Source organism: Nylanderia fulva, unplaced genomic scaffold (genome assembly GCF_048542155.1).
Source record: "Nylanderia fulva isolate GAGA-0341 unplaced genomic scaffold, ASM4854215v1 Scaffold1, whole genome shotgun sequence".
Taxonomy (NCBI): Eukaryota; Metazoa; Arthropoda; class Insecta; order Hymenoptera; family Formicidae; genus Nylanderia; species Nylanderia fulva.
The window spans coordinates 2,754,136-2,776,596 of record NW_028189192.1 but is presented as its reverse complement, the minus strand read 5'-3'; the positions used below and the strand labels follow the sequence as shown (position 1 = coordinate 2,776,596).

The 22,461-nt window shown below is 39.7% G+C and overlaps 1 protein-coding gene across 11 annotated transcripts in view; it reads right to left on the bottom strand.

Annotated features, from left to right (window-relative positions):
* The window catches only part of heph (polypyrimidine tract-binding protein 1 heph), a 386,169-nt gene that overhangs the window by 13,089 nt on the left and 350,619 nt on the right, over positions 1-22,461 (bottom strand). For all 11 annotated transcript variants that reach the window (XM_085490344.1, XM_085490352.1, XM_085490358.1 and 8 more), the window contains 8 exons: positions 14,129-14,180; positions 10,557-10,615; positions 6,325-6,553; positions 4,905-5,152; positions 2,734-2,767; positions 963-1,055; positions 460-676; positions 229-370 (listed from right to left, as the gene is read on the bottom strand). In XM_085490344.1, coding sequence (XP_085346470.1) covers positions 229-370; positions 460-676; positions 963-1,055; positions 2,734-2,767; positions 4,905-5,152; positions 6,325-6,553; positions 10,557-10,615; positions 14,129-14,180 — 1,074 coding nt within the window. The remainder of the gene's footprint in view (positions 1-228; positions 371-459; positions 677-962; positions 1,056-2,733; positions 2,768-4,904; positions 5,153-6,324; positions 6,554-10,556; positions 10,616-14,128; positions 14,181-22,461) is intronic.

Here is a 22,461-nt window from a genome sequence, read left to right as displayed (position 1 = left end):
TTAAATCAATTCTGAATTTTACGTTTCTAGGTTTTTCATTGCGAATTTATTAGACTCTACTTGGGTTCAATTTTTTCTCTACTCTTGAAAGGTATCTGCGACAAAGAAAGAGACAATGTACGTCTTCCTTTTTGCAACGGACTCGTAAGAAATTTTATTTCCCTTCACGGAAAATTAGGATTATCGTCCCCTTGCGGGACTAACGAGTTAATTGCGAAAACCACTCACGATCAGCGCAGCCACGGCATCGTCCATGTTAGGCATCTGTATGAGAGCCATCTTCCTGTCCTTTGGGAAGAACTTGAAGGCTTTCACGGTAAAGCCGTTCTTGGTAAAAGCTTCCTTGATCTCTTCCTCAGCTACCGTAGCCCTGAATGGGGTAAATTGAATACCGTTAAGAACATGTAGGCGGCTATCGAAGACGGATCTTATTTTATCGTTGCCGGAAAGATTACTTACGGAATGTTTGATAAATGCAGGGTTGCGCTCGGCGGATAAATGTTCTGATAATTTTTCGAGCCGGGTTTCTTGAATCGATGTAGAGTGCTGTTGGTATAGTCTTTCGTGAGGCCCGCGTCTGGCTGACCTTCTTTTGGCAATTGGACCGTTTGGTGTTTACTGAGCATCACTTTAATTTGCTTCCCAAACACTCTTAACTTGTCCATATGGGTCAGCGCTGTCGTGCAAATTAAACACACAAACAATGTTAATTAATCGCGCTAATGTATTTACGCGTATTATAATATAATTATAATTACGGCGCATATATCGTAAACAACACAAAACTCTCTACATCTTCCAATTTTCAACAGCGAAAACAATATCCTTCACATTTCGAGCCTTGTGAAATTAACTTATCTCGGGATAGATTTATTAACGTTAACGAATTGTTTACAGTTTACACAGTAATGAAACGTAATTTAAAATTAAACGCGGATGTATTTTGTGAAATGTACACTCACCTAAAAGCGCCTGATGAGGTTCGGCCATTTGTATTAGTGCCGAGTCCTTCTTGTTGTAGAGGATCTTCACACGCTGTACATCCCCGTAAACGCCTACATGCACAATATACGCAAATTTCTCTTTAGTAAGCTCGAGCGGTCGCGAGTTATCGTGTATTCTTTTATAGAGGCTGCGCGCGTTTAAGGATTATCGAAGATGAACGGGACGATATTCAGTCGATCGAGATCGGGGTACGATCGGATCTATATAAGATTCGGGACATGCAAGAGGCGAGCGATTCGGCTCTTTCATTTTTACAGAATGTCAAATATAGAAAGCTTCTTCAGTTAGCACACAAAGCAATTTTATTATTGACATTTCTACCTTTATGTTTTAAAATACGTTAAGTTAATCTTCTTTTTCGTGACATGTTTTTCTTTCTTTTTAAATAATGATGGAAGAAAGAGAGATATTAGAAAAGCGATAGAGAGACTATTGTTGCGCGAATAATTAAATTTCAAAATTTTAATATCTTTACAATAAAATAAATGTTTATTAAAATAAAATGCATTATATAGAAATTAACGAAATAACAATGGTCCTTTTTTTTTACATAGTTTAATTCATTTAAATTTGTACGTTTCTCTCGATATTACGTAACTGCGTAGTTAAGCGGGTGAAGTTTTCGCTAGCGCGAAAAGCCGCAAAAAAAGAGTACATGTACGAAAAAGAGAGAGAGAAAGGCGGATAGAAATTTTAATAAATTTTTAAAACGCGTTTTACGACATAGTACGTGACTTTTGTACGTTTGTCTGTAATTATCCGAGAAAATCTGCATAACAATCGTAGCTCACAGAAGAAAAACACAACGTCAGCCGAGTCGCACGCCTCGTTAATAGTGAGTTCCTATGGAATTACGTAAAATAAGCGAAAGCTTACGTAATATTAAGGTTGTGTGGAACTGATATTAATAAAAATATTAATGAAATAATTTAGAAGAGAGATGCTTGGAAGAGTAGAGAATGTGGGAGAACGTGTGTGTTCGTTGTTGACCGATAGTATTATATGTATGACGCTGTTATTATTATATGACAATGACGTATGTATATGACGATGTGATCATGAAATTGCAAATGGAATAGCTTGTAGTAATAAAATAAGTTGAAATCACGAAATATCGGAAGAATACGGATTAAACGTTAAATCAGAGAATATATGTTATGGCGGATGTTTCACGAGAGTAAACATGATTTTTCAGAGGAAGAATGACGATGCTCTCGAGTTTTAGTAAGTTGAAAAAATTACTAAAATTAAAAAATAAAAAAAAAAGAAAAAGGAAAAGAAAAGAGAGAAAGAGAAAGAGAAAAATAAATAGAATCAAATAAAAAAATCGAATAAAAAAAAACGCGAAAAAGAAGGAAGAAATCTTTCCTTTACGGTATGACGTAAACTTCGAATGTGAGACAATCGTGTGTGAGAAAGATTCTACGTTCGTGTGTTTGTTCGTGTGTGAGCGGTGTTATTGCTCAGATCGCGAACAATATTCACCGAGATTGAGCAGAAATACATCAAATTTTCCTCCGGACAATACATAGTCTTTTCGCCTATACACGTCCTCCGTTTCTTTTTCTCCTTTTTTTTTTTTCTCTTAATCGCGCGTATATCACGTGTAGTCGACCGAGTTGTGTCTCGTGTTGTCCGCATTCGTGTGTGCGTGAGAAGAGCGCGAGAGGGTGTAAATATAATAATTAATAATGTAATATAATTAATAATATAAATGTGGAGACGTACCAAACAGGGTAAAGAGAGCGTCAGGCGTGACCATCTACACAGAGAACAGACAGAGTCCAGTCAGTAGTCAGCGAGTATAATAGGATTCAAATGTATAGTGTTGGCGAAGCGCACAAGATTCGCTATTTTTTCTCTTCGCGAAAAAAAAAAGAAATGATCAAAAATGATTCTTTGTAAGTAAAATAAAGCAAAGACCACTTCTACTTTAATATTGTACATTATTCACGATGGAGAGTCGGATAGAGATAAGTAGCTCCTTCGCGAAGATGATCGGATCAGATTGTACGAAGCTTGTGCGCGACGCAACGATAGTAGTACACACAGTTATAGTACAGTAGTGACAAGTTGCAGCTGCGAAGTGTGACGCCGACACACAGTTTCTTGCCGAGGCGACATTCATCATCCCGTTGATGTTTCTTACCCGATAATGTTCCTTGTTTTTGTCTCCGAGCGCCACGTCTAAGTTTGTATATCGATTGCAAGAGTACAAGTATAAACGTCTCCGAGAGACACAAGGAATTATTTGAATAAAAAAAAATATAGGTAATTGGAACATATGATCCCTAATACGAGATACGTCAATCGATCGAAACGTGAGAGATGAACATCGCCTCGCAGGAAGTAACGTCGTAGCTCGACGACGCTACGAATTAATTAGGGCGCAGGATGGTGACGTTGGAGTGATTTGTATGTGTGTTTCGAAAAATGAGCGGGGCAAGTAGGGGCAGAATCGAAAGTCTCGTGACGAAACAGGGCACATACGTGTTGCGGCTCGATCTTTCCATCCACCTAAGCAGGACGATCTCCAAAAATTAGATTAAATAAAAAAAATCAAGCATTCCTTAATATTCTGTCAAACATTACATTCCAATATTGCGAACAAAATAAATTCGTAATGGATTTTCTTCCGAGTTGCATTTTTTTCACATAGAAAATTTGAACATTGCAGAATTTAGGGCTGCAGCCTCACGAATCTCGACTGAACCTCAAGTTTTTCAGAGACCGGTCGTGATTCGGCTCGGTGGAAAGATCGAGCCAAAGGATCGAGAGACTGCGGGTTTCGCCTACGTAGCACTACGTTGTAACTCGCTCGTTAGACTGTGTAATTATACCTGTATATGCACGTGCGTATATATACTATATATAGATATATATATCTAGTGGGGTTGATTTGGTTGGTTGGTTGGTCGGTCGCGCGTGTCGCAGCGACACTGAGAGAAATAGCGCTGCGGTCTCTTATGAGGGTTGGTCGTACGACGACAGAGTACAAGAGCCCGAGACGGGATGAGAGAAGAGAATAGAGAGGGAGAAGTGAGAAGACAGGTACAGAGAGATGTGAAGAAGAGGCAATCGCGCGTATATGTATGTCGCATATATAGATATACATGTGTGTGTGTATGTTTTGCACCGGGCAGAACTCGGTTATGTTTCTCGCGGTGAAGATACGTCGGAATCAGAGAGACTTTCGCAAACACACAGACACACATTACATTACACGACGGATGCCGTATACCTACTACAAGATGTATTATTCGCGTACGACATACTTATTCGCACGTGGCGATATGGTGGTGGGTCTCTATTTCTCTCAGTGCTTGCTCGAACACTTCCGCCGCATTTCGTCGTGAGCGAGTACATTTAACGTTTCGTCTCGCTAAATGCTCACATCGTGCTTACAAGTCCGTACACACAACGTCTCTATATTCATTTGGCTCTATCTGGCATTTACATCTAGTTCAACCGTCTTGTATAATTAAGAACGATCAGCCAAGTCGAGAGAAATGCGGTATCTCGCGGCCTTAATAATATTTTAATATTACTTTACACAAAAGCGTTTTATGCGGATCAGATCGAATCGCATTTCATCGGTGTACATTAATCAGAAAAGTTGAAAGAAACTTCTCGAACCAAAACGAACAATTTAGTGGAAACGAAATCTCCTGGATTATCTTGCACACAATTGATGGAAAAAATACATAAAGAAAATATTCATGGTGCTTCCAACGTTCAGCAAAAAGTTCTCGGTGAAAGTATCGCGAGCAAATCAAGGTTAAAAAAAAAAAAGCGTCGCAGGTTCACCTTTTCCTTGTCAAAGGTATCTTCGTGCGGTCTCTCTCGTCAAGAGAAGGAACGAAATAAAGGGAACAGAGTCTGAATTTCTGGTTACTTACCTCCTCGTTGAGATTGCTGACCAGCAACACGGCTGATGCCTGGGCGCTTCCCTGCACTCGCACCCCCAGACCAGCGGCGCCGAGAGGGAATCCCCCGAGGCCGGCGAGGCTTCCCGCCGGGGGCACGCCATTGTAAGGGCCCGCCAAGGGCGACGGAAGGCCGTGCATGGCCGCGAAGGGCGTGGGCAGCACACCCGGTGCCCCTGCAATGGACTCTACTTCAGGAAGTTCAGATGACGTTATTATCACTGTTGAAACATTGCGACAGGAAAAAATAAGCTATAATTATAACACACGAATTTGAAATCATGCAGCGAGAATCAGTAGGGGATTGAAAATAGAGAGAGAGATGAGAGGGTTCCCCGATTTCTTTCTCTTTCCCTCGGCCGAATCTTTCCGCGCGGTCGATCTTCTTGACGCTTCCAGATTAATTATGCGGCTGACCGTCGCGGGTCTCCTCCTAATCCCCGACCATCAACGAACTGTTTGCGCAACGAGATAGGACGCGTAAAGTGGATTACAGTACGTTACAGATTAAACACCAACAACGACGCCGTGAAATTAATTTAACCCAAACAAGCGGCCCCGAACACACCAGGGTGTATAATTTAAACTAGCGTTGTCTAGCGGCGAACGCAAAAATCCCGACGATTCGGCCAAGCCGGATCGCTCGTCGCGGGTACTCTTGTAATTAATTAATTTCAGTCGAGGAGATAATTGCGACTGACCGACCGGCGAACAGGACCGAGTTTTAAAAGCCGGCAAATTACTCCCACCATTGACAATGATGAGGACAATGATACTAATAAAACAAACATTATGACTATGATGATAATTTAGCGCGATGTCAAACTGACGGAAAATCTTCAAATAAAATGTAACATCGCGCGATCGTTTAATTGTATACCCGTTCATCGGAACTTTAGACGCTAAATGCGCAAAAAAGGACATTCGAAATTCGTACACAATTGTAGATTCAACGGGGCAATGAATTTTGAAAACGCCTATCGCAAAGCATCCATATATTCAACTATTACCGAGCAGCATTGTATAGGGCTGCGAGCATTCATTGTTTACATGTCACATACGGTCCATTCAGAATCGCTTTCGTTGAATTTCGCAGAGTCTGACTAGCGTTTAATGACGATGAATTTTGCAACGAGCGTCTATCGCGAATTCCACTATATATTCAACTACATATACATATACATATATACGTATTATTATATGGAATCGCGCAAGATTAACGTGTTCATTGTTCACACGCCACGCGTGTATGACTACTTAATATACACGCACACATATTCGTACGTTTGCAAATAATGCGATTTATTCGAGGGGTCGAATGCGATCCGAATCGGGGGGAGAGAAAAGAGAGGGATATTTTAGATACGAGCGTTTTATACACGAAAATACTCACCGGGTATTCTGGCACGCGGCTGGGAACCGGCGCCCATCAGCAACTGGGGCAACAATTCGCCGCCGAGAGCGAGAGACGCCGCATCCAGGTTGGCGTCGCCGGTCGGCAGATTCGGGTTGGTGTAGTCCCGGGACTTGTCGTTGTTGTACTTGACGTTGAGGTTCTGCATCTTGCTGTAGTCGATGCGCAGCGTGCAGCAGGAATTGTAGACGTTCTGTCCGTCGAGCGACTGCGCAAGAAATCGTACAAGATTCTTCGTTATTTACGTTATTCCATGAGACACCAACTTTACGGCTTTTGTGCTCAAGCTTAGAACACACCCATAGTGACTCACACATCTCTCTTTATATATATATATCGTGATTCGTCGCTTCTCGCGATTCCTCTCTATCTACTTTGCTATGCGTTTCGCGAGATTTTTCCACGAGAAAAACTGATCAAACATTTGTCAAGAACTGTATCTTATTATCACAGCACAATTATTTAATCGAATTTAACAAGAAAGATCGGACAATCTTCATAGATCCCAAAAGCCAGAGGAGAAGTTAACCGAAGCCGTGAGAGAAGCGAAAAGTTTGGAAAAGTCTTTGATCGGAAGAAGCTTACACAAACTCCGCTGAAACTCGAAGAAGAAACCCAGAAAATCAGGATTTTGGGTTATATATACGGGAATTTTCAGAGATCCATCGGATCCTCCTTTCTGCGACACACTTCTGGGACACATGCATACATACATATTATGAAATTTGCGTTGCAGGTCGCTCGCCAATGTCGCCAATGTTTAACAGGGACCCGGGGTGGTTTCGAGTAGCCCTGTTTGAGTAGCGCGTGGTCGATGTTGCAATGTGCGCGACAATGGCGCACATACGTATGCACACATATGTATGTATGTAAACGTGCGTGCGAGAGTGCGTGCTGTGTACCCGGCCACGGTCCCGCTCTATATTTACACGAGCTAATGAATTTCGTACATAATTACCGGGTCGGCCCGCGCCGCGAGCCTCAGGCGTGCGCGCATGGCGGCCTCTCTTTGTCGCTCTTTTGCCCGTTCCCTCTTGCTACTTCCTGCTCCTCGGGCGGTTTATTCATGGTCGAGAGAGTGCGTCGGTTAGGTTAACATAATCGACGAGCGAAACGAATCGATTTTGCCGGCGACACTTCTTTCGGAAAGACGATCTCGGTAGTCTGATATCATTTGGAGAACGTCAGAGGACTGTTCCCAGTTTTATAGCAAGAAATTGGGTTCCCATATCAGACATGACTAGAATTGTGGAGCATCGATGGTAGATTAAAACATTCCATGAGCAGGATTTTAATCCGATTAAGTTCCTGGACGTGATCTATGTCCTCATATGTCAGAGAAATTTGGATTTTGTTTTTGTGATGCCTCTAGAAAGGGAAATGAGACTTCAATCAGGCAATTAAAACCTTCTGTTTGGTACTTCGTAAATACCCCCTATCGATTAATATATGACTCATGTTCACTAGAGGGTCCAAACTGGGCACAGTCCTTTATGTATAAAACTCCGTATCGGTATCTCTCTCGTTCGAGTCGAACGGATCGTTTGTGCGTTTGCGTTGAGGAAAATTCGGAAAAAGGAGGATAGAGAGAAAGAGAGAATCGGAGAAGAGCGATATATCCGCAACAAAGCTAAATTAATTTTCTGTCTTGCACAACCACCGCGGGTGGGGTGGTATGGTGGTGGTTCGCGGCGAAACCGGTGTATTTCAAGCGAATTAATTTTCCCTTTGATCAGCGCGCGGGTTTACTAGTTTGCGGCGTCGAGCTTACCGTCGAGCGGAGGATTTAGAGAGAGGAAGGGATTTTCCGAACGCACGCGGGGGATGAATTCGAACGCGGAAGTTCCCGGCGAGTTCTCCCGCGTCCGTTCGCGACGGCTTCTGTTCGGTTGTTGACGATGTAAAACAATGCGGCGCGAACTGCCGACGCAGTTAATTCCGGATGTAACGAGGCGAGCGTCCAGTTTTAACCCCCTCTCTGCGTTTTACGTGTTTTCCGGTTTTCTGGGATCTTCTTCGGCTTCTTTTTCACGACTCTCGAAAGAATTTCGAAACGGCAAAGAGAGTGAAAAAAATTTTTTTAAAAGATATTCTATATTCGTCTGCTTCTTTAAAGCTATAGATTCTCAGTTTCGCTGCGTGTGTAATTTTTCAATAATATACACTCCAAATGACAGCGATCAAGTAGAATTAGTACAAACATTCGGTATGTACACGGCAGCGAAATAGCTGCATCACACTCACTTGCACAAAGATTATCGAGTCATCTCAAACATACATAAGACACAGTGAAATTTGCTAGAAAAAAGCCGAGTAAAAATCACGATAAATATGTACAATCGGGGAAAACGTAATTATCAAATCAACATAAATAGAGAGTTAATTATAGTCAAGAGAGAGAAAGAGTCTGAGAGAGTTAACTTGAATTTTTTTTGGTAGAATATTCATGGAGAACATCCTTTATTCTTTCTTTAAACAAAAATTGATTAGTATTCGAGTGTACTAGAGCAGCTTATGATACAACGTGCGTTTAGGAAATAAACAGGCTTTACATGGGGAATTAGTTGCGCCATCCAATGATAGAGAGAAGTTTAAGAATAAAAACTACACGCGCGCATTTTTCATTTTTTTTAAAGCAGTGCTTTAATGCTGCTGAAAATATCTCAACTTTCTTAAAGAGAGAAGAGTGGGATAGTATAGTTTCGTACCAGGACACGTGATACTTTTTAGCTCATGATTACAGGGATAAAAACGATATTACAAGGGATACGCAGGTAAAACAAAAATTTACGCCAGAGACACAATTCGTGATACCTTAAGCAGCGGCAAGTTTAATGCTACGGCTTTCTCAACCTCCTTAAAAAAAAAGAAAAATAGAAGTGGTTATCGTCAGGAGATGTGGCGCTTGAAAAATCTCGCACAGGTTAAATTAAACGATTACGGGTAAGAATTACAGGTAAAGCAGTAAATCAAATAATATTGATGACAGAGAGAACAAGAGGGACGGAGGGAAAAGGAGAATGAGAGAAAGAGAATCAACATTTAATGCCGACGAATATAAAGTCTACATTATCGGTATTGATGAATCGCGAAGGTATAGATCGATCGCGCATCTGCGGTCCGCGCGCTTCAAGAATTAATTTGGCTTGCAAAGCAGGCCGACATTTCCATAAATCCGGAGAAAAAAAAAAATATATATATATATATATATAAAGCGGGATCCGCGCGAGATATCTTGCCTCGACGTCGGAATTTTTTTCTTCCGTCATCAATCTTTCGATTACGCATTCATCGAGCTCACTTCCTGTAATTAAGCGCCGCATCGCGGTTTTCTTCGCCGGAGGAGATGCGGAAAATATTTTTCCGGCGCGAGATACTCTACGGAAAATTTCGATCTGTCTCACGGGAACGCGAGACAGATCGATAATAGTGGAAGAAGGTAACTTGAAAAAAAAAATTAAACAAAAATGAAAGAAAGAGGAAGAACCCATATAGGATTGCCAGTCTTTGCAATAGCGTCAATGCTTGGCCCGATATGTGGTAACTAATGTTTGGCCAATACTTGGTAATTTATTCTGGGCCATGCTTGGTTGCGATATAATTAATTATCTTTTTTTTTTAATAACCTAATCTAACTTGACAGTATTTCTTCGTCGTGATTATACTCGCGTTGCGTCGGCTTGTCGTAATCGTTTTATTATTAATAAATATGTCGCAAAATTATTATAAGCAAAAAAGTATCGAAAATTAAAAAAGTTACAAATTAATAATGCGTGTTTTAATGTTGAATGTGACAATGCTAAGAAAGATAGCATAAAAAATAAAAATAAAATAGTAAATATTTCTTTAAATATCTGTATATCAATTTTTATAATTTATGCAATTTATGAATATAATATTCTAATATTTTTTACAGATGTCTTAGTAGAAAAGTTTGAGAACAATGAAGATTTAAAAAAAAAAAACTGTCAGGTCAGGTTGGATTATGGTTATCACGAGCTGGTGATCTTGAAAGAGGTCGAAAAGAACGAACCAAAAATAATTAAAAGTAAGAAAAGAGACTCAAGAAAGTATTAAGAAAGTAATTTTCGTAATTTTTTTTAGAAAGAAAAAGATAAAGTTTTTTAAAATAGGGGGACGCAACCGGAGGGGAAGAAATAAAATAGGGAGACCAACGCGGAAGGGGCGCAAAGAGTCAAGTGGATACTTACGAATTTAGCAGTCTGCGCCGACAGCATGTCTGCGTATTGTATTAGTGCCTGGAACGAACCTGGAACACACAAAGACGATAAAAACCGTGAGACAATGTCGTCCATTATACAACTTTACGCGTTCCGCAAGTCGCGCAGCCACGATAGCGCCAATAAATTTATCGAAAATCAAACGTTTGACAGTCATTGGGTACGAGCGTCAAAATAGATTATTAATATATAACAGCTTATATGTATATATTAAATATTTTGAGAAAAATAAAATGTTATGTTTTCCTTTTCTAACGGCATATCGCACGATTTCGTAATTTGTGTTATATACAAATAATGGACACGTTCGCTCATTTAATAATGCATTTGCTTCAAACAATAGAGTTGATTATTTTCGCAAAACCGTTGTACCGTAGCTAGTTGGAAGAGCGGCAAAATGGCTTTAAAAATGTATTTTATATAACATAAAAAAATATAAAATTCCGTAAATTATATATTGAAAAATACGTAAGAGAGCAAATGGAATACCGTCGAAAATACAGCTCTAGATGGCAGGCAAAAAGTATAAAAGGCTCCGGAAAATTTGATATTCCAGAATGAAAAAACATGATATAAATACATAGGTATATATATATATACATGTATATTTTTTGCGTTAAATCGCACGTGTATTTGAAAATATCCGTGAGCAGAGGGCCCGGGTATATAAAAAGCGGTGATTCGTTAATTTAGTGCGCGAGTGTTGAGAGAAACTAACTCTGTCACGATAATACGTTTTTCCCGCGCGCGGCCGGAATTGTTTCGTTAGCGGCGTCGGCCAAAGTTCCAGCCGGCGGCTACGCTATTTCATTTTCGAATTTGCTCCACCGTGATAATGGAACTCTTTACTGTAATACGGCCAAAGCCCGGGACACGTGCGCGGCCGTACACGATGACCGCAAAATATCTCGCGAACAAAGAGAGAGAGAGAAAGAGGGTCCTTTTATTTATTCCCAAACTATTCCGTGAGCGGAATTAATCCTGCTTTTGCGCGAATTAAGAGAAATATTCGATTAAATATATACTGCAAATATATGCCGTGTCTAAAAAAATATTCCGAAACTTTCTACCCCGTCTTGTCACGTTTGACAGATCCCGCGCTTAAGGCGGGGTCGAGAATTAATGAAGCGTGAAAATAGCTTTATCTCTTTTTATCAGAGATTAATTATTATCACTCGCGTAGAGGAGGAAGAGGGGAGGCTGTTAATCTAATATTTATGACTGAATAAACGAGAGCGTAAAATGTGTGGATGTGTTGCGCTTTACACAGGGTTGTTTCCACTTCTTCCGGTCTCGCAGAAGGATAAACAATTACGAAAGAGACAAACGCGAAATCGCCACGAGCGCGGTCGTTTCGCCAAGTTAATATTTCAGGGAAATTTCTCTTCCAGCGTCGCGTCGAGTCCCTCGCTTTTCGCGTCCGGCTCCGGTCGGGGCGGTTTATAATTGCCATTAAATCTCGATTAAACGAAACGTCGCGAGGGAGAGAAGGCAGAGCCCGGCCGCAATTTCGCGAGTTTTAATCTCGCATAACGTACGTCGAATTCGCGTAACTCGTCGTCGTGCCACGTATATTTCATTACGCGTATGATGCGAAACAAAGGATCGGGCCTGCGGCGATGTTATTTAATTTTCGAATCTGAAATGCGCGGAAGCGAAGAGGAGAAAGCTCTCTCTTTCTCTCGCGCGACAAAGCTTCCCATGATGTTTCAAACGAACGAAAAAAAGAACAACTGCTTTTCATTCCACAAAATTATAAAATACGCGCGCTTTTTCTTCCTGCCCGACGATAACGTTTATCTCGCGATTGAAATGCACAAATTTTCATTTAATAATTTCTCGTTACAATCTCAAGAGATATACTATATAATACTGCAGCAAAGCGGCGATGATTTACTTTTCGTACCATTCGACAAATCATTTCGCATCGTTCGAGGAAAGTTAAAAATTCAGAAAAAAATATTTCTCGTTTCGCGCAAATTATGCATTATTAAGCATATAAGGGAAAATATTCGAGAGACCCGTGACGTATATATATATCTATACATATATGTAAAATCGCGACCTCTCCAAACGCACCCTGCACTTTCGTCAGGATTTCCCGAATGCGTTCTCGTCTCATTTGAATACGCCAACAATGTGATCCTTTCGCAGCCCGAAATTTGCCACACAGTGATTCTCTGCTGTGCGACTCTCCGTTCAACTCCTCCGGGAGATCCGAGAGAGCACGTGCGTATGCTCAGCCACGCGGAGACTTGACGTTACGACTCGCGCGTCGCATTTGTCACGCACACCGATGCACAAATCGCGCACACGGAATGACGATGCTTCTCTTCGCGCTGTAGGCATGAATTCGTAACACGCTCGCCGGCTGCATGCCGAGGTCTCTCTTCTATATGTCGTACACAACGGGTGTGCAACGAGAAATTGCGTTTTACGTTACTCGAGCCGATAATTTTGGTTGCACGACTAAAAATCCAAATACTTTAAGATGCTTTAGAAATTTTTTAGGGAGATCTGTCGTTCATAAATCATCGATGACATTCGGATTTTTAAAATGATGGAAGAATTAAAAAATATTATTGAAGCACGTATAAAATAATTCGGAAACATTTTGACATAGTTCTAATATAAAAAATTATATAACAATTAAAAAAATAAAACAATGTAAAAATATTGGATCAGCTGATATTAGTGTTTCGATGCTTTAGTTTTATTGCTGAATATTGCGCAATATTGTTGAATTAGAAGAGTATCGAGTATGACGACTTTGATTGCACCACTAAAAATCGAAATACTTTAAGGTGCTTTAGAAGAGTTTTTTTTAGAGAGATCTGTCGTTCATAAATCATCGATGACATTCAGATTTTTAAAATAGTGGAAAAACTAAAAAATAGTATTGAAGCACGTATAAAGTAATTCGGAAACACTTTGACATAGTTCTAATATAAAAAATTATATAACAATTAAAAAAATAAAACAATGTAAAAATATTGGATCAGCTGATATTAGTGTTTCGATGCTTTAGTTCATAAATCATCGATGACATTCGGATTTTTAAAATGATGGAAGAATTAAAAAATATTATTGAAGCACGTATAAAGTAATTCGGAAACACTTTGACATAGTTCTAATATAAAAAATTATATAAAAATAAAATAAAAATATTGGATCAGCTGATATTAGTGTTTCGATGCTTTAGTTTTATTGCTGAATATTGCGCAATATTGCTGAATTAGAGGAATATCGAGATCTATCACACGTCGAAATGCCCTCTCAACTGCCTTATGTAATAATCTGGTTTGCGGGTATTTCGAGAACACCCTTTGGGGAACGATTCCGAAAGTACTAACGGCGGAAGAGAGGCTAGGATGCACTTCAGGCATGCTGAAGTACTAAAGTGCCGTGGCGTGTCTGCCTCGGAAGAGCGAGATCTATAACCCGCGAAAGTGCCACGGCTTTTCTCTCTCTCTCTCTCTCTCTCTACTCTCGACACGTCGATTCTAGGACAACGACGAATGTATACTGAACGCTGTACTTACTGTTCTTTGTGAAGGTGACAATCTTGAGAACTTTGCCGAAGCGCGTGAAAATCTGCAACACACAAAATAAGTTCTGGGTGAGAAGGTTTGATCAGTTTGATATTTATTAGATTTGATGGTTCAGCGGATGATTTTTAATCTATCATATCCCTCGTTACATCGATGTGTCAAGTATGGAAAAAAATGTGCAGCGAAACGAATTATAAATAAATCCTACCTCTCGCGCAAAATTGTGATTACGATGGGCCGTTTATAACGATATACTGCGAAACTCGCGACGACACTCCGACGATGTCGACGTATATTGCGACAGATGCTTTGACAGGACCGCACGTAATAAACGTCTAACTAAAGCTACAATTGTCATAATCGTATATATCGCTGCGCGAGAGCGCGTTTAGAGCGAGAGAGCGATCAAAATTACAGAAATTCGACGAACCGACGCTATTTCGGCGAAATTGCAAAATAATTGGCGCGGATATTACGGACAAAGCGATTTATTTCGGCCGCGCATGGAGAGATTATAATGCGGCAATTATCCCCCTCTGCGAAAATGATCCGACGAAATTTCCGAGTAAAACGGCACGTAATAATTACGATGACCGGAAACGCACGGGCGTGTCCTAAAAATTTGATTCGCGAGCGAGGAAGGAGAGGGCTATTCGGCGAATAAGGGGAACCACCCCGAATCGCATGAATTTTCAAAAGCCCACTTTGGCCGAACGGGTGTATAGTGGCCCGGTATCACGCAATATTTACAGGCGTATCCGCGGACGTGGGCGACCGAGCCCGCGGGCTAATAATCGCGCACGGCCCAACGTCAAACCGCCGTCATTGTCATATATGTTTGGCCGACAATGCCGATGATCACATTAATGCCGCGTATGCAAATATTTGACCCGGTTGCGCGCCGCGCCACCGTTCGCGGTCAATTGCGAGAGGGTCTATATATATATATATATATATATATGTGTGTGTGTGTGTGTACGGTCTGGCGAACGATAGCCGTAGCAATCATTTTTTCATCCGTCCAATGACGGAGCCGCGACGACGTGGAATCGTTCTTTATTTAAAGATCGATACGCGTTACACGTATTTAATCGTCGTCTCGCGGCTCATCGGGAGCTAACCGGCAATGACATTGATTTTTCAAGCGCTCGAAACAGAGAGGCCATTTTTTACGCGCGAGATCGCATACCCAAAAGAGCGCATACATCCGTTTTCCCCGACGAGTAAATACGTAAAAAGCTCGTAAAAGCGTGACCGCGAGAGGAGAAACGAAACATTTCCGATGCGAACCGGGAAAAACGCGCTAATGCGAACCGCTGTCACGCGTTTTAGCCCCCTCCCTCTCTCCCCCTTCGTCCACGAATATTCAATATTGCACACAACCTGCGGGCGTATCGAATGACGAGTTTATATTTCGTCGCGCGGTAACGCAGCGATCAAAATAATCCGTAAAATTAAAAGCGAAAAATCACGTCGGACGCATTACGAGAAAATAAGGGTGGGAAAAAGGGGTCGCGAGGTACACGGAATAAAGTACGGAATATAAAGTGCGTATCGATGCGTTTCTCGTGAGACTTTCATTCTACCTTCGTTTCAAAGTCCGCCACTTCTCCTTTGACGCGAGTCTCCTCTCTTTGGTGTCTCTCGACACATAAACCTACATAATTTCCGCGACTTTTGAAATATATTCTTCGCAAATATTTTTTATAAAAAAAAAAAAAAAAAAAAAAAAAAACGACACGATCCACTGACGCTTTCATCCCGACTTTTACAAGTCGAGTGCGTTCTTACATTTTAATTCGTTTCGAGAAGGCGAAAAAAAATCGTATAAGAGAGAAAATAATATGCGAGCGCAAAACTGGCGAATTAATTCTCCCTTACACATTTCTTGAGTAAAACGAAAAATTGCGTGACAAGAAATGGAAATCTACGTTTGGAAAATATTACTCGACAAGCGTGAGATAATATAGAGAATGCGACTCGGAAGAATGGGAAACACGCGTCGCGAGGTTTTGCGCAACGTTTTGTAATTAGCGAACTCCGGGGAACGAGAGAAAAGACGTGTCCCGCGTGATGCACGCGTGTCAAGTGGACAAAAGAAACTTTTGCAAGTTTCAACCGGGACGAGGCTGCGACGCCTTTTCCTTCGATAATAATGCAGTGCCCATCCTGCGGCATTTCTGCACCGATATAGTTGAAAGAGGTCGATTAAAATAATTTATTCACTAAATATAGAAACCTTTAAGATGATTTTTCATCCAGATTGGTTTTTTATGGAATATCGGACTGTAATTGAAATTTGTATTTCTAGAATTAAATATAATAATTATATGATTCTTTTTCGTCATATTTAATATCTCACTATTGTCAAATCGAAAATTTGCATTCGAGTTTCTTCGTGTAATCGATGCATTTCATAATTTTTTCCCTCGTTCCAGCTAATGATAATGATCAGCTCTTTCCTAATAAAGAGCGAGCAAATTTCCCAGCGAGATTTACAAAAATTGTTTCGAATGCGCGAGGTCGTATTAGCGGAGACAAATGTAATTTTCCCGAAAAACGAACGACGATTATAATCATTACAGTAAAACGGGGGCACCAATAACGATAAAAATCTGTGCAAATAGATTCTCATTGTCGTTTACATTTACGTATCTCGTTGCTCGCAACGAGATTCATTTTTACGGTAATTGCGCGTTCGGTTTGCGAGCTCGTGGATTAGCAATTATATATGTAAATGTATCGATGCATCTGTAAGATGTATCTTTCATTTATAATTTTTTAAAAATACGATCACATAAAATATACGCGAATAAGAGCACGTGTAAGAATATTTTCGAATAAACAAGAAGATATTTAATTTCCACACTACATAGGATATTACGTCATGTTACAAGAGTCGAGCGGTATATTATCTTGTGCATACTGCATTACATTAAATAGAAAAATCTCGAGTTATCGAGAAGCTCCGAGAGCTGGATAAATTAAAGATCGAGTAAATGAAAAAAAGTAGAGATGGATCGTTCGCGAGAGCCGGATGCTGAATTCCGAGGATCGCGAAAGTGGAGAGGTGATAACGATGATAATGTTTAGAATATATGGATTACGGTTCCATCCATTACATCCGTACGTCCGCAGCGTCCATTACAAGCCGCAAGACCGGTCGTAATAGTCGCTCGACTATGTGCATTTCCTCCCCCTCTTTCTCGATGCAACTGCAACTGCAACTGCGGGCGTTTCGCTGCAAGCGTGCACTCTATTTATACAATATATATATATATATATATGTATGTAATACGAAAAGCAGCAGTACCATCATCATCATCATCATCATCATCATCATCATATCACATCGTCAGGCCATACGCATGTTTTCATCCGTTTTCCGATAAAACGGGAAATATTTCAATTTTGATATTCGAATTTTTGCCAATCGCGCTTCCGGTCCGGGGAATGCATAATGCATGCATCCGACCGAAAACAGTTCGATCGCGAACGGATATGAAGTCGCGATGATATGCGCGTTCGTGAGTAGTATTTACTCGAGATTGCGCCAATAAACGGCCGAATCGACGAATAATCGCGAGAAATATCACGAGAAAAGATATAAAGCTCGCACGCGGTTCCCATTTTTTGTTTGAATTTTTAGAGTTACGCATCACTCTTTTCAATACAAAATCTTATATAAAAAAAAATGTATAAACTCGAAAAATATATACCTATTCGGCTATAGTTGAAACGTTAGTTCCATCATTCGTTCGATTATGACTTTTTCGCGAATAATTCACTTTACGTTAATGTGGAACGCGTAAATGCGCCCCGATAACAGATTGATGCCATATAAACGCAAAACCGAGGAGAGGGAAAAGCCCCGCCTTTCGTGGCATTTATATACGCGCGTCCATTACAAACATACTGTACAATAAAATTAATTAAACCGGTATTTAATTAATTACTCGAAATCTGACAAATTTTCCGCTTCCTGCCCATCGCGCTGCAAATTGTCTCTGTGAATTTAGGGAGAAATTCGAGAATTACCCCGTAGGCGGTAACGTTTATTATCGATGCAATTGATGCATTCCGTGATTGCCGTCGAATACACACGCAAACTTCTCTGTTCATATTATTGCGCCAGTATATTCCCTTTCTCTTCCCCTGTTCCATTATTAGCGTTTGCCCCTTCCATACTGTTGTTAGAGATTAGGGAAATATACTCGGTGGCCATAATTACTTTACGATATATACATCATACCGACTGAAATTACGTTCGGTGGCTGTTTCATATCAAAATAATTCTCATTAAATAGGATCGATCGTTACGCATATCCCGATCGACAAAGTATTTAGATTGGCATTTGACAAATATGGGAGTTCCGTCTCGTTATTTTCAATCTAGAGCTTTATTTTGAATTTATTCGGCTTTATTTTGAAAAGGAAATATTTTTCTCCCCCGATACAAAAGTATAATATATATATGTATATATATATATATATATATCGTCGGCATATATCGACATCGAGAAAATAATCGATAATATTGGATGTTCCAATACCTTGCAACTTTGTAACGAATAGATTAAAGCAATCCGCTTTCACGCCCCAGCGGATAAACAGAGGCGAAATACACGTCGCTCGCCCAAAATGTAAATAAAATCGTGGAAAATCGGGAAATCCGAAAATAAGTCGGCACCTCGGTGAAAAGAAAATCCCGATGATTCAAGTTCTATGCGTCTCGGATTGAAACTGGGACGACGAATCGGCTTGTTTGCGCGTGCATCATTTGCGACGAAAGTTTTAATGAGGGTCGAATGAGAGAGATGCATGCTGGGTGTAACGTAGTTTCTTTGCTGCTGTGGGGCATTTGTAAGAGTAAGATAGTCGGGAAACCCGGTTAAATGCTAGAAATAATATAAAGAATATATATATATATATATATATATATATAAAGAGAGAGAGAGAGCTGGAGAATAAAATCACAAGCAGAAAAAGCATAGCTTTATTTTAGACACCACAGGTCAGCTTCTGATGTATCGCGATCGGTTAATTCTAGAATAATTTTGGAATCTATTAATAATATCCTCGTTGCGCAAAAACACGAGTGTAATTTCAATTTTCGCTCATCCATTAACCGTGAACAATCCATTTCGCGGAATTGTAAATTCCCTTTACGAAACTAATAATACATATATGTGATAAAAATAAAGAAAAAGAATAAAACGCTTACACGGACGAGTTTTCCAAAATCAATTCGAGGAGATTTTCGGAGAGAAGGTCTCGTTCCCGCAATCAAACCGCCGCAACGTTCGCATTTCTATGCGAGGCGTAACGTTCTCCTTCGTTTCGGCTGTTACATTTTTAAGGCCTCGACCAAACACAATCATTTCAGGTACGGCATGTGCACGTGTTTGCCTCCCGCGGGAAATTATTCCGCACGTGCATTCTCGCGTCTGCAGTCGATATACGACGCCTGTGTTTGTCGTCGACCAAACGGTCGAAAGACACAGGCGTTGTTGTAACTTTCGCAATCAGACCGAGCGCGAGTTATCGGAGGCTCTTGTTTCATCTAAACACGTTTTTTTTTTTTTTTTTTTTTTTACGCGAAATTCGCCGAGGAACAGCGCGCGTTAATCAGAGCTATAGGATAAATCATCCCCGCGATTAGCGAAACACGCTGACGTTTTCGAGCCGTGGAAAATGAAGTAAAAAAAAGTATCTGTAAAATCATATAATTGCCGAATTGCGGATATACAATGAATAAATTAAGACTCATTTACCGGTGTATTTATATTCTTTTTATTATATATATTTTATTGCATTTAATATTGTATATATTTTAGTATCATTATCCGAAACAAGTTTTGATTTCATTTGATTCATTAAAGTTCATGTAATTGAAACTTGAAATCGAATGCCCCTTCCCTTATTAGCGAGCGATTGTGACGCGATGAAATTAATGTGCCTCGAAATATGTGTTATTCAATATGCGATTACGCGAATCAGATATATATAATTAGTCAATAATGGCTGAATTATTAACGAAGAACATTGAATAGAATAACAAGAATTGGAATTTTCTCTATTTCAAAAGTATATCAAATCAATTTGCAAGAGTATATATGTATATTCTATCCTCTATATATACCATCACATTTGAACAATATTATTTTTTCGTTTTATTAATTTTATTCTCGTTACGCGTATCGCTAAAAAATTCGTTCTCTGATTAATTGTAGTTTGATTGAAAAACTTTTGTTTATTGTAAACAAAAACAATAACGATATTCACAAACTCTTCTCTATCTATCGCCAACACGTGTTCTATGCAAAAGTATCATTAATATTCTATGTATCCCCCTCTCTCTTCATTTCATATTTTGCTAACGATTGATTTGTATATCATCAAAGTGGGCGAATCTTCGTGGGCACTAAAAAAATTAATTACTGCTATAAATTAATTAATAACGTTGTGAGGAATAGAATATATACTAAAAATGCTCTTGCTTTATAAATGCGTTGATATCGGGTGTTAGCATATAACTTGACTCCGCATATTTTTATTATAATGACAGTGATAAATAATTTATTGTTAATTTCTACTAATCTTTTAATTTTTAATTGATGCGCTGAAGAAGCGCGTTGAAAAAGACAACCGAAACGTACGAATTTACTTCTGTATAATATTTAATAATTTATGTTATAAATCTTTTCACAAATATAATTCTAGTATAGAACTTAACTAGCTCTTATTGCCTTCTTATTTGTAGATTAAAATTTTCTAAAGAGCTGTTACAAATTATATTAAATATAATAGAAGAGAAATAATAATAATAAACAAGCAACGATCTCTGTGTCAGCCAATTAAAATAAACAGATATCTCGATGAATATCTCTGTAATAAGGTAAGATCGTGCGTATCGAGATTGAACGATCATCTATCCTACTCGGAGCTAGATATCCGACGCGCGTTATTTCGAGAGTGCTTACGTTAATTCACCCACGCGATCCCCCTTTAACCCCATTTCGCCGAGGCACGTCGACTATGCGAATCAATTCGCGTCACTATTTGATAGAACCGCGGTGCAGCGTTCGTCGTTTGCGTCTCTGACATTCCACACTTGTTTCGGGAAACGTGAACCGGCGCAACAGGAGAAATGTACGAAATTTCAATAAAAACGCGCGTTCAAAGGAAAATAACATCTCCCTTTTTCATCGATAAGTTATCTTATTGCGATCTTAACGAGAAATTTGCGATTATACCGAGTTATATACGTTTCACTTATAATTATATGTACCTTCTTAGAGAAAACGCGCAAACTTGAATTTGTAAGCGATATTAAAAACTGAATGGCCTCCTATAATATCGCGAAGATTAATATCGATAAAGACTGACCTGAAAACCAGGGATGCAGTCGAGGAATGAACGGAAATGCATCGCTCGCGCAACAGTTTCATTCGATATTTCGTGCGAACGATTCAGCGGAGAGAATCGTTCTTTTCTTCCGCAAACATTTCTCTATATTGTATTTCGAGCGTGACAAATTTCTCCCCCAATAACTCTGAACATTTATATACCTTCCGTATGTACACAGCGATGTTTGCATTATTCGACGTCGCTTTTTCTTCGTCAATATTTTCAAAAGATGTTTAATTGCAGAAAACATTAACTGGAGGTCTCCAAAATATTTTATATCTCATTATAAGTCTCATATATGCATATTAAATTTTATTTTACGTATTTCATATATATATATATATATATATATATATGAAATAGCAGCTAGATAGTTAAACATAAAAGAGTAGCTGAAGAACCTTAATCGTTCATATATGCATATTAAATTTTATTTTACGTATTTTATATATATATATGAAATAGCAGCTAGATAGTTAAACATAAAAGAGTAGCTGAAGAACCTTAATCGCTCTGTTAAAGGAAAAAAGATCGTGTCCGCAGAAATTGATCGGAAAATAAATCCCACAATTTGCGACACGCGATGTACATAGAATAGCACAAAATATATATATATATATATATAAGCTGGTATATTATTTTCTTGAATCTCTCCCTCCGGGACAGGACGAAGGAAGGAGAACCCCGGGATCGGCTCGTTATTAAATCGAACGCGACCCTTTGGCCGACGGCCATCGCTCATACATCCCGCGGGGATTCCCTCGCGCCACGGGGATTACAGGTGACCAAACTCCACCCTTGCCATCCATTCCATTCCGTATCGTTCCATTCCATTCCATTCCGCGAAAGCTGCCCATTACCACCGGGCGTATTGATTGATGTAACAGTTATTAATTCGCGTGCTCGATTATCGA